The sequence below is a fragment of the Gymnogyps californianus genome, chromosome 2 (genome assembly GCF_018139145.2).
Source record: "Gymnogyps californianus isolate 813 chromosome 2, ASM1813914v2, whole genome shotgun sequence".
NCBI classification, from domain to species: domain Eukaryota; kingdom Metazoa; phylum Chordata; class Aves; order Accipitriformes; family Cathartidae; genus Gymnogyps; species Gymnogyps californianus.
The window spans coordinates 158,077,541-158,093,278 of NC_059472.1; the positions used below are offsets into that span (position 1 = coordinate 158,077,541).

At 39.8% G+C, this 15,738-nt stretch overlaps 2 protein-coding genes across 4 annotated transcripts in view; both read right to left on the bottom strand.

Annotated features, from left to right (window-relative positions):
* DNAJB6 (DnaJ heat shock protein family (Hsp40) member B6) overlaps window positions 1–2,705 on the bottom strand; it is a 65,664-nt gene extending 62,959 nt beyond the window's left edge. For 2 of the 3 annotated variants that reach the window (XM_050915875.1, XM_050915872.1), the window contains exon 1: window positions 2,641–2,705. The gene's annotated coding sequence lies outside the window, so the exon portion shown is untranslated. Of the gene's footprint in view, window positions 1–2,065; window positions 2,093–2,640 lie in introns of those variants that run through there. The other variant, XM_050915874.1, reaches the window with a different exon arrangement.
* A 10,466-nt stretch (window positions 2,706–13,171) lies between these two features.
* The window catches only part of UBE3C (ubiquitin protein ligase E3C), a 79,295-nt gene continuing 76,728 nt past the window's right edge, over window positions 13,172–15,738 (bottom strand). The window contains exon 23 of the mRNA XM_050915866.1: window positions 13,172–14,223. Coding sequence (XP_050771823.1) covers window positions 14,053–14,223 — 171 coding nt within the window. The 3' untranslated portion in view covers window positions 13,172–14,052. The remainder of the gene's footprint in view (window positions 14,224–15,738) is intronic.

Genomic DNA, 15,738 nt, shown 5'->3' on the forward strand with positions numbered 1-15,738 from the left:
TAAATGCTATCAGAGAAATGGAGCACTTCCTACTTAAGGAGCAAAATACTAGAATATCAAACCTCACACAACTAAGTTGAAAATTAAGGCAATACATTCCCTTCAAAACATCACTATTTATATGCTAAGAAACAGATGGTCCATTCAAGCCTGGAAGTCCAGTGTATCGACATGATTGAGATGCACTATCCTCTATAGCCAGCAGCACAAGAGCAGAACATGGCTAACACGGGTGGCTGCACTCGGTCTGTTCAACCTGGTGTGACATTTCAGTCAATTCCAGGCTAGAACTTCAATGCCTCTGGACTCACAGTAAAACACAATCATCACTCTCATCCCGCACGACCTCAGCTCAAAGACCTAACCGTGCCAATGCGTTAAGCACAGATGTACAGATGCAGGAGTCCTGAAAGTTTTACAGTTTAAAAAAAAAAAAACACCAAACCAAAACAAAACAAAAAAACCCACAGATATTTCTTTCCTCAGTACAGTCCAAATACTATTAGGAACTGATATATCCTTGTTATTGAGATGATGATTTAACGTAAGTTGTTTCCTCTCTCCACGTACATCCCAAAACTTCTGGTGAATAAAAGAAAGAATACAGTAGGTAGAGAAATTTATATACCTATTAAAAAAAATAAACAGCAAAACACATTATCCCTCCAACTAAAAATTCCATGTTACACAAAAGTGAAGCCTTGCATGCTTTCTCCCAAAGTCCAGCCAAGATAAATTGGCAAACTCCATCAATCTAGGAAAGACAGAAGAAAATCCCAGAGAGAAAAGCTGTTTTGGTAAGACTGTGCTGCAATCCGAAAGCACAAGTGCTAAAAAGACAAAATTGATGGATAACGAGGGGAACTTTGCAGTTTACAGACAGAGAAATTAACATTGCAGTTTAAACAGTACTGCCAGCAAAAGCAGCAATTTAAATTTCTCCTCCAATATCTGAGATTATTTAAGAAAATTTAATCCCAAATTAACTTCCATTTCAAATCGTCTCTTGTTCTCCACCGAAAAGGCAGCATAAGAGCCAAGAGTGGGAAACAAAGTTAGACCAGTATCGTGCACTAGTTAGCATTTCGATTTTTTAAAATAAAAAAACCACAAAAAAGTAATCACAGAGCCAAGATCTGTAAATACGTTTACTTACTGGTACAAACAAATCTTCTTTGACAACATAATCCAGCAAACTAAATGGCACTTTAACCACCAGGCTCTTGATCATTAGCTGAACATAAAATCCCTCCTAACTAGAGTACAAGGATCTCCAAAAAGTAAACAAAAATTAAGGTCAGCAGGCAGCAGTAACTGCAACCTCAGAGGACCAGACAGGCAGAGCCTAGTTTCATTCCAGCTGTTCCCTCTGTGTCAACACCTTGTTCTTATCACTTTTTGACACTTTATATCCTAAAAACTCAGGGCTTGATCACTGATTGACTATGCAATGTCACAAGCTTGACCATTTGCACATTAGCATTGTGATAAATTTAGCTTCTGTGATGTTACTGTGTCCAAGTGAGAACCAAACAAGCATTTTATTATTATCAAAATTCAAAACAAATTTACTCAGTATTGTGAATAATCTTTTCTAATGCCTTCATTAGAATGGCTCAAGCCTGCAGCACAGGTTTTCAGCAGCCAACGAAAGCTCTGACAGTAAAACTGCAACACAGCATAAGGTGTTGCTACAAACAGGAACACTGGTCATAACTAACTTCACTTCCCAACTCACTGCCCTCTCAGAAGTCCAGCAAATACAGACGACAAACTATGTTCCTCACCTCTACAGTGACAATTTTCAACTCAGCCTGGAACGTGGCAACAGCGAGTTCAAAACACCTGACCACTACCGCCTTCACCCACAACAAACCTTACTATTGACCCTACTCCGAGTTAATTAACACAGAACAGAATTTAACTAAACCACTTCTATCGGGGGAAAAAAAGCACGTTTAGTTTACAACCATGCCAAAAAAACAGACTGCGAAGAAAAAGACTTTAAGTAAAAGGTCTGTTCAACACATTCAAGAGCAAAGGGTGAACTGAGGCTCTCCCTCACCTTTTTGTAACTGAAACCACTGCAAACAGAAATGGAAATGCGGAATTTTTTTTTTCCCTAGGCCTCCTCTGCTTGCGGCAAACAGGCGACAAATCCGATCTGGGACCGTACGGCCCGGGGATCCCAAACTGTATCTTCTCCGCTCCGAGTTACGGGATAAGCCCAAGGCAGCCACTGCGCCCGGGGGCGGGTCCCTCACCGCCCGCCCCCAAGCGCCGGAGATCCCCGCCGCCCGCTCCGCTTCCCTGCGCGCCCCACGCAAACCCCGCTCCGGCCGCGCCGGGGCCGCCGCCACACACCTCCCCAACGGCTGGGGAGCAAACCCCGAGGCAGGTGGCACCCCGGCTCCCTGCGGGGGACACTCCACCGCCGGTCCTCCAGCGCGCAGCATGGCGGCGCCGGCCCAGGCCTCCGCCAAGCCGCGCCGGGAGGCCCCGTTACCAGCAACACTGTTGCTAAGAGCCGAGGCCTGGCCCAGAAACCGGCGCCCCCTCCCGCTCGCTTCCCCCCCTTTCCCCTCACACGGCCGAACGAGGCGAGGCCCGTCCCGGGGCAGCCTCGCCCCCCGCACTCACCCGCCCCGGTGCCTCCCGCAGCGCGGCCACCACTCTCCCCGCCAGCAGCCCGGGACAACGGCAGCGGCGGCAGCTCACCTCAGCCGCAAACAGGAAACTCCGCCACCGCGCGACGTCACTTCCGCCCGACTGTTTCCGGAAGTTTCTCGAACGGCGTGCTGCCCCACGGCTGCCCGGCCGCCCGCCGCGAGCAAGCAGAGACCGCCCCCTGCCGGCGGCCGGCGGCCCTGCAGCGGGGGCCGGGGGCGGGGCTTCGCGCCTCGAGGGCCGGTGGCGTCACGCAGCGCCTTCCGGGGTGCCCAGCCCCGGCGGGGCGAGCCGCTTTCATCGGCCTCGGCTGCGGCGGGGCAGGGAAGGGGCCGTCCCTGGCGCTGGTTTCCTCTCACGGCACCGTCGTTATTCCTGTCCCGGGGTTTCTGAGCCCCCAGAGGCGGGCAGCCGGGTGGAAGGCCCCTCTGTGTTTCTCTGAGGGGAAGAAGAAAGGTGATGTCCAGGTGCGCTGCTGAGGGGAAAGGGAGAAGGAAAAAAAAAATAATAAAAAACCACTCTTTGAATAGGTGAGTTTGGCTGCTGGAAGTGAGAAGGCAAAATGTCTTCCCCCATGTGCGTCTTTGTTCTAGTCTCAAAAATTGTAACCCTCACGCATAATTCTTTTGAGGCCAGATCCATCATTTTCCAGCTGGCACCTGTGCAGATTCCTTGTGCTGTTTGAATATGTTTAAGCATCCTTTGGGTTATATTTGAGTATGTGGTTTTCTGAGTGTCATGGCTGAGAGCAAAGTATAAGCAGCCAAGTTATTCTATTTTAAAAATTTGGACTTTATCCATGATTTAAATTGCTGTAAAAATATATTTCTTGCCCTTTATTTAAAAAGTTGGAGGAGGCATTGATTTATAGATCACCAAGGTGAAATTAGAGAGTTTCCACACCTAAAATGGGTGCTCCCCAAATAAAGTCAATTAAAAGGCTACTCATTATTTTGGAGGCGTTTATGTGGGAGTGGGATCAGTTCAAATAGAAAAAAGCAAGCTTGGAGTAAGACAGAGGAGAACCTAATACAAATCAACAAGGCAAGTAGTAGGACAACCCTAAGAAAAGTACAGGCTTGGTGCTTTGGGGGAAATACAATCTTCAAAAGAAACACTGTTCTGTGAGATATGATGCTAAATTGTGGTCATGGAAACAAGTCGTTAAAATTAGATCAAAGAGACACCTAGCACCATTAGTTTCTCATCAACAAGTAGCTGTGAAGTCCGAGTTGTTGATCCACTTGGAAAAAAAAAAGACGACATGTAGGTTAGACTGGCTCTTTCTAAAAGGTATGGTTGCAAACCACGGAGGATTCCCAGCCTAGCAAGCGCAAGGGCAAGCAAGCAGATCAGTACTGTGTAGTTTGAGAGAAGATCATATAAAATTTTGATTTAATGCTTTAAACATTTCTTGATGTGGAAATAAAGAGTTTTTTCCTCAACCTTTCATAACTGATGACAGGTGAGAACAAAGTACAAAAAGTCTTCAGTCTTTTAAAAATCTCACCTACAGTAAACAAGCTAGAAGTAGCGCATGAGGCAGTTACTTTGCCTTAATTGTTTACAGAGTAGATTTTATATTAAAGTTATGGTACAATGGATGCCAACCATAAAATTTTCTATTTATCCACACAAGCAGAACAGTGGCAAAGAAACATAATTCCATATGGAATTACAGGGTTGAAATCGCAACACTGTCTACATCAATGCAACCAGGACCACTGCTGCTTTAACACAATTGTTGTACAGGTGATAGCATTACATTAATTTGCCCATAGGTTTTCTAACACTGTTCTGACTCTAGACTGCGTAGCTCTCCATCAGCACTCTTCAGATACAGGAATAATGTTTGGGAAGGCTTAGAGACCAATTTTGCACTTGGAGAAAGTAAGGTATGAGAAGGCGAAGTGCCTTGCTCACAGCTGAGGGCAGGGCTAGCGGTAGGAGATCCAGTTTGGCATTTTGTACAGCAAAATACAGAGAATGTAAATAAATTTTTCCAAACAAAATTACAGAAAGAAAAGACTATGTAATTATTAAAAAAAATCCAAAATATATTTTAGTTGGTTTATGCTGTCTTAGAAGTGGGATATGAACACATTTCCTGAGACTTTGCAGAACAGGTGGTTTGGACAGCCACCAATTACACATACCATTTATTCGGGCACCTTTTTTTTTAACTTATTATCTTTGATAGCTCAGATTATATAACACTGAACAATAATAAGTAGTATTTAATTTTTTTTAAGCTTGTTTATATTGTGCACTTGATATTTAATTTTCTGTTTTCTGGGTTACAGGGAAAGGCAGGGGATTGCAATAAATACAGCACATGGCAAAGCCAGCCAGAAGGGGTACTGTGGGGTATACTGAAGAAGACACTGCAGAGACCCAGGTGAGTGTGCAAAGTCAGCATCCCCAAAACTCCTGTAGTAAAACAATGTGACCCTAGTTTGTCCCCACCAGACCTGAGCCAGCTTCTGCAGAGCCGCTGACGTGATTGTTCGCAGTGCTCCGGTTCTGAGAGATTTCACTATCTTAGGCTTGTAAGCACAAGGTTTGGTCAGCTCTGGAACTGCGCCAAGGCAGGAGCCAATCTTAGCAACTCTGTAGGAGGCAGCTCAGGCTGGCAGGCTGGCACAGAGTGCTGCTGGACCTCAATGGACTTGGCGACGTTTGGAAACAACGGGACAGAGTTAGCAGCTGAGGGATTTCTATTTATACCTCAAGGTCTTAGGAGTGGGGAGAAGTAACTCCAGAGACTCCAGGCTGAGGTTGCCTCTAACACAGCGTCTATCAGACTGCTCAGCTCCTACCAAAGGAAGAAATCTCTACCTCCCACCTGTGGTTCAAGCTCCCCCTGTTGGTAAATGACCAAGCATTCTACCTGAAGTCATCTTGACAAGGTTTAACCCTACGCATTTTTTCATGCGCAGAAGTGGGCTACAAGTTAACAGTAATTTGGGGAGTGCAAGACTAATGGGATGTATCTATAAAAACGTTAACAGGGATATTTTTATCCTTTTGGATCAGCTTCCTGTAGAATTTAACAGAGAAACATAAATTAAAGAGTAGTTTCAAAAACATAGACATTCATGGTCTTGTTTTTCTGGCTTCTGTTTGTTTTCTGATCAGAAGAACATTGCTTGCTGGTAAGCAGTGAAAGAAATGCTGCTTTCATGCTGCATTAAATTAAATTTAATTAATTAAAATTCTTCAGACCCATATTTCGATTTGATCTGTGTATTCAGTCACACTCATTTCAGTTAAGATTTCTCAGAATTATTTTTAAACTTCAGCGTTAATCATATTTAGATGTCTTAAGCCGAAACCAGGACAAATAGTTTGAAAGTCCTTAAACGAGAACTGCCCATGTCAGTGTTTTCCATGCAACAGAAAGACCTTGCAGTCTCAGTGTAAAAATTAACAGATAAACAAGAGGGGGAACTGCATCAGGTAAAGAGCCAAAACCACCTTCCTCCTCATCAGAGGTAATGCCATGGGAAAGATTTGAAAGGCAGGACTCATAGGAAGAGGTAACATGTTTGATTAGATCTACTTATAGGACTAATAAAACAGAAAAGCTTTTAGATTCAGCAAACCTTCTTCAAAGGTATTTGCAAAAGTATGAAGTAAAAGTGTTCTACATTTTTATGGCTAGCTGCTTGCAGCAAGAGCTTGGAATATTGTGTTAAAGAGCATTAAATCTGATGTTGCTGGCAGAGGATCAACGTTCCAGTAACAAAAGCTGATAAAGTCTGGTGAGTCTGTCGAAGCTGGTATCAAAGATCCAGGCAGACCTGGGCTGGTATCCAAGTGCTGAGTGATAAGTCACAATAAACTCTGTTACCGAAGGATCTTCATTGTTCAAAAATTTTCAGCTCTCACCTGGGAACATGAGGGAAAGGTCTGGTTTCACTTCAGCTAACTTCAGCTGTCTGAAAGTTAAGCATCTAGTTTAAGGCCTCCAGCTACGAAGAGGGAGAGGAGGAGGGGGCACCTCCACGGCATGATTTATTCCACCCACTTTGGAGATATATTTTAGTAAAGAAAGAACCACCCTCTGGAGCTCTGTCTCTGGGTTGCCTTTCATCGGAAGTGCCTCGACAGCCACCTTACAGATGGCTGAAGTTAAGTGAGATGAATTCAGGCCTAACTGGTAGCTATAACCTAATGATGGAAATAATGTGGCAGCATTCCAAGAGGTATTAGCAATTCACATAGTTCCCAGATTCTTTTTTGTAATCATTTTTTATGACTTATGGAGGTCAATTATGAAAAGCCCATCAGAACACAAGAAATGCTTAAAAATGCTGCATTAGAGAGAGATTAATATTAGTCCCTTTGATGTGGTAATGGCTGTAGCCTTCCCGGCCTGCTGCTCTGGCCTGCTGCTTAATGCATCCAGTTTTTCTATTTACAGATTTACAGATTCTATTTTTGGTATTAGCAAAGAATATGACCATATGTATCAAAGACTGTTCTCACATCATTTAATTATAGTACTACTGGCAAAGTAATTCTGGAAAGTGCCACTTAATTAAATATAAGCATTAACTTTTTGCTGATAGCTTATCAGAAACAATTAGACTTGAAATATAGGCAATACACCTAATGTTTAAAACTTTAAGTAGAAGCATTAAAAGCACAAAATAACCAATTTTCATTAGCATTCTCCAGAGTTTTTTGCTGAGCACAACCTCAGTTTTCATTGGTACGATGCTTCTTAGGTAATCAAGAGGCTGCAAGTTTATCTGGACTCCTCTTTGTAAGTAAAAGCTTGAGCCGAGTGGATGCTTTTGAAAGGGATTAAAACATTTCAGGATAGCTGGTGTTTTTGCCAATTCCTCCTGAAGTACCAGATGTATTCCACTGATTATTTGGGGTGTGCAGACAACAACCTAAGAACTGTTGTGGGCAGTCAGATGATCTCACAGCTTATGGCAAGTGCTTACTCCTTGCAAGGACAGCTTGATCAGCATTTATGTTCATTAACTTGACCAGGGATATGCTTTCTTATCCGTATGCCAATGCCAAATATTATGTTAATTCTATGTAATTTTTCATCAATAGCCAGATAGATCTAACAGATAATTAGACCTAAAGTACCTCTGCAAGAACTTTGCGCTTTGCTGCTGTTTGCCTGAAAATGCAGAGGGGAAAAAGAAAACCAGTAAGCAGAGCTGTAATGAAAAGAATTATTCTTAATTAAAGATACAAGGGCTAGAAGGAACTAATTTCTTCAGAAGGTGTGTTTGACAACATACTGCAAAACTACATAGCAACTGATGAGAGATGCTTTTCCTAGATCTAACATTTGGGTAAGCAGAAGTAGCAAGATGATCTGAAATAACACCATCTGGTGAATGCCTGTTTCCTTCTTCAGCAATCAAGAGCTATGTGTAACTATAAACAGAGAATAAAATAGAAATAATGCAAAACTACTTTTCAGTCAAATGTTACACAGAATGAACAAACAGCTGCTCTGGGAATGCAGAAAAGAATGATCTTAAATATAGTAGGACATTTGAGCAAGCTGTTCCTATAAATACATTAACAAACACTGCAAACAGAATGTATGTTTTCTACAGAGCTGTAGACAGGTAAACTTAGTCCCAGATTGGAGAGCAACTATTCTGACAATGACATGTAGCGATGATTTGACTGCCACACAATAAAAGTTCATCCCTTGACGGCATGAAATCAAGCCTGCAGGACACCTGTGCATGCCTTTATGTACAAGCAGTCCCATTGGTGCCAGTTTGACTGACGTGCTTCACTGGATTGCATCTAGAACTGAGCTACCCAACCTCCGTAGAAGACAGCCAAATTACAGGAGTTTGTCCAAGAAGCTGCACTTCTAGATGTCTGATACTGTTGGTGGCAGAAGAAGTGAATACACGATTCAACATTTAGCATTAGTCCTATGGTTTTTGCATCAATGTTTAGCATCGTAGCTATAAAAAGTTGTGAAAATAATTGAGACCTCAATTTCTACTGAGTCTGTTACTTTGCAGTTGATGACAGGTTTGTAAAATCCTTGAAAATACAAAGCAGCACTGGAAGTTGAAAAAGCAAAGCCACAAAATTTTAAATCCAACCTTACCTGGTAAGTGCCATTGATTAACAACTACAGACATCTACAGGCATCTGACAAGGAAAAGAATTAGTGTAGTCTATTCAGTCCCCAGTCACATCGAAGTCCACAAAAGATATTTTGAAGATGCCGCTGTGTTAACAAGCAAGTCGGAGAGAAAGACAATTAAGGTTTTGGAGGACGTGTCACATGAGGAGAGGCTGAGAGAGCTGGGGTTGTTCAGCCTGGAGAAGGCTCAGGTTCCTCTTAGTACTGCCCCGTGACAGGACAAGAGGCAATGGGCACAAACTGGAATACAAGAAACTGTGTTTAAACGCGATTAAAAATGTTTTATTGTAAAGGTAATTGAACACTGGAACAGGTTGCCCAGAGAAGTCGTGGAGTCTCCATCCAAGACGACATTCAAAACTCCACAGGGCAAGGTCCTGAGCAACCTGCTCTAGGTGACCGTGCTTTGAGCAGTGGAGTTGGACTAGGTGATCTCCAGACATTCCTGCTGACCTCAACCATTCTGTGTTCTTTGAAATGGATTCAACTGGTGTAACTTCATAATCACTTTTTGCCTTGTGCTGTCTCTCCACACGCATCAGAAATCTTATGAGCATTCCAGACTACCAGATACGTGCTGAAAAACAGGCAGTATATCTGGGCATTTGTGTTCTATTCATGCTATGAATTATGAAGTGCCCTACAAGAGTAGTTTTCTGTAATTTTCTGTTTACCACATTTTTAGTGGCAGGTAAGCTGAAGAATATATGGTGCTATTTGTAATTATTCCAAAATAAACATGCACAATACTAACTTTATAAATGCTATTGTGGAACTAAAAGTGTATTTAGCAATGAAAATAATAGAAAAGCAAAGGGAAGCAGATAATTGTAATTATCAAAGGAGATAAAAATTAAGTTACACGTTCAGAGGGGCCCACATATGTGCTAAAATTCCAGAAGCAGCTGAAAGAGATGTTTTTGTACGTGTTTGCTGACAGAGTAGCATTCTTCACTATGAATTATAGCTTCTCATATTTTTATCCAAGGAGGGAGTTTTGTTCTTTCCAAAGATTCTGAAGAAGTTTTTCTAAAGCACATCAGTGATCTTAGCTATGTTGTTTGAAAGACACACTGAAAGTTAAACCTTATAGCTGCAGTTTGACTGACAGAGTGGGAACTTCACAGCTTGAAAACTGGTTACAAATCATCCTGAAGCAGTAAAATCATAGAATCATTTTGGTTGGAAAAGACCTTTAAGATCATTGAGTCCAACCATAAACCCAACACTGCCAAGTCCACCACTAAACCATGTCCCTAAGTGCCACATCTACACGTCTTTTAAATACCTCCAGGGATGGTGACTCAGCCACTTCCCTGGGCAGCCTGTTCCAACAGTAGTAACTTCAAGACCAACGAACAATTACTATTAGCTTCCCTTTCAGAACCTATTCAGTACTATCAATCTTTAGCAAGAGAATGCCAAATTCACTGCAAAAAAATGAAAGAAAAGAGTGTTTCTGCAAAGTTTCAAGAAAACTCAAATTATTTTATTCACAAAAGCAGAAGTCAATAAAAATATAGAGATATCCTGATCAGTTTTACAGACCATGTTCATTTCTTCTCTCCTTCACTGACAGGCAAAGCATCATGAAAAAAATAGTAACAAGCATTTACATCACAAACCATTATTAACACAGATTCATGTATATGAGCAAGTGTTTTAAAGTTTTTGCATATAATTATAAATACAAAAAAATATTACAACTCCAACAAAATATTCCAAGAAAAACAGCTCTCTCGTTTTTTCCTTTTTGTTTCTGTGCTGTACTATTTTTCAGTGGTGAAAAGAGTATGTGCTGTCTCACTGGCATCTAACAAATAGTTTTTGGTTTAAACTGAAATGTAGCATGAGCTCACTGCACTCCTTAAAGTGTTTTCTTTGAATTCCAAATCCCTTTATAGATCAAATTAGGATGTTTGTGCTAGATTACAAGTGATGCCAAAAAAACCTGTCCACATTGCTACTAATAGCATCAGGAAGCTCTTTTTCATTATGGAACACCCCACACAAAAATAACTGAAGATAACTGAAGATATCCTTGTTGTTCAAATCAAACTTCTGTCAGCTCAGTGTTTACGCATGAAACTGGAGCCAAATCTTTCCTCTTTTGTAGACATAAATTCTCTCCAGAAATCACAAGTGAGTTTTGTGAAATTTACACAAGTCTGGCTTTCAGGACCATGATGGAAGACAACTGAGATGAAGGAACAAGGCCAATCATTTCTGTTTTGGTTGGTTGGTTGGTTGGTTCGTTTGTTTTTTAATCCAGCTAGTAGGACTAAACCCACATGTGGAAAAATTCTCACAGAGATAAACAGACCAAGTGCTAATTTTGGTTTTTTATTCCGCTTTTATTCCTTTTAACTTTGGAGAGATGAAGAATTTGCGACCTCTTCCATCATAAAGATAAACCTTAACAAAAATGTTTTTTAAAACAGGTTACAAAATTATAAAACAAAAATTATTTGAAAACAAAAACCAAACAGAAAATGCTGTCATTTTTCAAAAGCAAGTACTGACCTAGGAGGACAAAACACCGAAGTACAGAAATTGACTTTAAGGAAGGGTTGTCTTGCACAGAAGACAACTCCAAACCCATAACTATTACTGCTATAATTCTGATCATCAAAATCTACAATAGTATTTCAGGTTACTTGCATGCAAAGTGCTTCCTGCCTTTGCCTACCTAAACTCTGGGAGCATCACAACTGGGAGAGAGTTCGCTCTTCTTTTAAAAAACAGAAAATCCATTTTCATATATAAACAATTCTTGCTACGTAAGAGCTACGAGAGATCATTTAGACCACCTAGCTCCTCAGGACATGACTAACTACACCTATATTATTTCTCATACCTTTATCTCCTGTTCCTTAAAATATCCAGCAATAGATCATTGAAAAGCAGGCACTCATGCTTCATCCTGACTATATGAAAACAGTTGGCCGTCAGAATTGAAAGCACTCGTTGCCAAAGAAAAGCCCTACCCTCTTCTTATTGCAGTCTGGATACTGGAGGTGGTGTAAGCTGTTGCAGCACAGATTTTCAACTGGCTACCTGCAGAATGAAATCTAGGCTACAATCCCACTGACTTGAGTATGTCAGAATTTCATACTTAATGTACAGAATATACAAAACAAGATCACTGAGTACTACATACCGAAGAAATAAAAAGTCAGAATATTTTCAGCAAACTCAAATTCTCTACTGAAGTCTTCTGCAACTGTGTGATTCTTGCAATTACATGACTACACCTATCTGCAACTCACACTTCCCCCCAGCCTACCCTCTCTGTTGAACTTGTATTCATGGTAACAGACAGGAATAGTGTGCACTGTCTCCTTTTACAAAAGCAGAAAGCGTACATTAGCAGTCATGATTACTTGGCATGACTCCAACACACTCTTCAAAATATGAATATTTAATAGAAAATTTAATTTTACAAAATACAGATACAACACTACCCAATGCAGCAAAATAATGGATCTGAAAAATACTTTCAAAATATTCAAAGCATTAGGTTCTAAAATAAATAATGCTATCTAAAAGAAGTGTTCAGGTTTTGCAATTAGGAGGAGGCAGTTCCACTATTACTGATCTCTTTTTCAACTTCTTTACAAGTTCCATAATTTATGTAGAAAAATATACAAGAAAAGAATTCTGGGATAAAGAATAGGTTGGGTATGTAACATTTAACATAAATAAAAAGCCTAAAGCAAAACCAAAAAGAAAACCAATCATTTTATTTCTGTACATCAAGACTACAAATAGTATTTTAACACTTCATTTATTACCCAAATTAAGAAATTATACATTTTTATATGGTTACTAGTAAACATCTTAAAATCACTCAGTTTTCCCACAGTTAAAAGGATATTGCTGGTTACTGCTTATTAAATATGAAATCCAACAGAGTTTCCAGTAACAGCAAAATATTTTTTTGCATAAGAGATGAATACAAATTTGATTGTAAATTTTGATGATTTAAAATATAAAACTAAAGTTCAGAGGGATGCACTTACGAATCTTACAGTTTGAACTATAGTTTCTTTTTTAAATTGACTGCAGTTTGCATACGAATACCCAACGATGTGCCTACTACTAGAGGATCAGTTCCTTCCATATGAAAGCAAATTTTTTCCCAGATATCAAATTATATTAAGCAGCATACTGCCACCTACTTTTCTTAGCAGAAATACTGCAGGCAGATGGATATAAGCGCTGTTTAATCACAAAAAAATAATGAATTTGACTAGTGTCTACGGCACAGATATGGTATTTAAGATGGAAAGAAATGATAGGGAAAAGGAATGTGAACACCACAGGCTTCAAATATAAAAGATAAAGCCTGATAACTTTGGTTCAAATAATTTTAATAGTTGTTACATGTATATTTTTCCAAAGTGATGACTTTTGTATGTACTGTGTATGCAATAGGAGTCTGATACATTAAAAAAAAAAGAATCTGTACAGGCACAAAAGACAGAAACAGAACAAAGAAAACATGGATAGTCACATCCATTCACGACAGTGTTCAAGTGATAATGACGCAGCCAAAGGTTGAACTTAAAATAAAGCAAATCCGATTTCTCCAAGGTATTTCAGAAAGCACAAATGGAACATTATAAACGTTTTATCTCAGTGCCTACCATCTTGAGGGAAGGTAGTATAAAACAAAATCAGTTCTACAACAACTGTGATTTGTAAACAATTCTACAACGTAAGTAAAGATGTTAGGTTATCGGTCGTGAGCATTTTCATCCTCTCAGTTCTGGGATATCTGCAAACATCTGCTTCACTTCCATCTAAAAGATTAATTACAGGATGTTAGCCCTGTCTCATCCCAGTGCGCTGCATGGTACACAACTTTATTGCCAGTTTGTGAAATTACTTATGTTTGAACAGCACAAAGCCAAAGCTTCATCTTTGGTTAATTTCACTGAGATGTCACTGTTCTTTAAATGTGCTCTTTCTTCGCATAAATACAGAAAACAGCCACACTGCACACGGCACTCATTGTTTTGAATCATAAAGCAGTGTCAATGTAATATTCATTAATGAAAGCTAACTAAGAAATTGTGTTTAAAAATGAAACCTATTTGAGGGCATTTGATAAGACACAAGAGCTGCAGAAATCTAGACAGAATTCTCTTAAAACTGCTTGGGTATGGGTGCTGCTTATAGAGTAGGCACTGGTTAGTTCCTCTGCAGATCATCCAAATAAGCATCAGTTTGACTCAGCTTAATTCAAATCCAGCAGCACATTCAATGGCATAAAGAAGCTTGCTTCGCATAAGATTTTCGTCATAAAACTCAGGAAGCTTCAGCAAGTTCATGCAGGTACTGGCAGTAGGTAGCCTGTCTAAATCAGATCCTCCATTGTGAATGCAAAATGCAGGATATAACTCCTGAAAAATGCAACAGAAAAAATGTATCAAAAAATACATACAAGCCAAAACCTACCCCCTAACGGCTGGCACAGATTTCTAGGAAATAAATCATTACATTAAAACCTGTCACAATGACATACTCAAATGGCATTTTCTTTCATTCCTGGTGGCCCCGAAAGCACTCTTGAATTGTGTAGTGCCTCCCTCTACCTTGTCCCCACCAAGATCCATTAATTTGCAAAACACAAAGCAATTGATTTGGTTCTAAGGAAAAAATAATAATTTGTTATTGTTCTTACACTCTATTCTACAAATTTATGATGCTACCAAAACAGTGAAACATGAAATGGACAAAGTAATACAGCAGCATGCAAGAAATTTTTTGCTGTATTTGGGAGAAACAACTGGGATTCACAACTTCAGACTCTCCTTACAAAGCCTCCCAAATGCTCATGGATGCTGTTTATTCTGTAGGAACAGGAAAATGATGGGTTCCTGCTACACTGAAGTTTTCTGACAGTGAAATACATGCTGAACACAGGGAACAACAGACCACTAGCAGTAACAGAGGTAAATGGAGAAGAATGTCCTGTCGTGTTTGAATGACATATATATTTGTCATTGTATAATGACACGGCTTCTTCTGAGAATTATACTTTGTTTTTTTCCTTCCAGGCAGGGAAGACGTTTCTGTATACACAAAAATCCCAACAAAGGCAATTTTGCTCTAGCTAATGAAGTGATGTGCTATGCCAGTTACAACATTCTTCTGTTAAGAGTTTAAAAGTATTCCCATTTTATGCACAAATTCTACCTGAGCATTTACTTGTCATGTTAAAGTGATGCTCTGAGGAGAAAGAGGATGAATGAGTAACCAGATCTAACAACAAATTTGATAAAGTCATACTACTACATCAGTTTCTTTCTGTGACATCCAAAACAAAAATCCCAAATAAACAAACAATGATCAAACATTTCAGTGTTTCCCTTCTAGAGCTTTAGTTTGTTAGCATACCCCAGATATATATATAAAATAAAATCTTCAAGTGGATGAGTATCAAGCCATCATTTTCCTTCTACTCACCACAATATACAATGATATTTTCTTTGTTAAAATCAATTGTCTGATACAATGCTAAAGGCAGTTCTTGCCCTAAGGGGATTTCTGTTTAATCTTTCAGCAAGCCTACAATTTATGAATTTCAAGACGAACAGTACTAATGACTTCAGTGGATCTGTTCATGTGTAAGATCAAGCAAGTTTTTACGCTACCATGGTCTAGAACTCTGAATCAAGAGGTACTTCATATTCTCCAAATAAAGATCTAACTTTATTTAAAGCAATTATACTCAGTGTTTCTTCACAGAGAGATTATAAAGTCACTCAGCTGTTACTGCGATGATATTGATGTGCATAGTGAGTCTGTAATGATATAAACTTGTCAAACCCTGATTATTCTTCTGATGTGATAACTATTGATCTGAGGAACAGATTTTTAAGACATGTTGTATGTAATATTTAGTTGTTTTAATA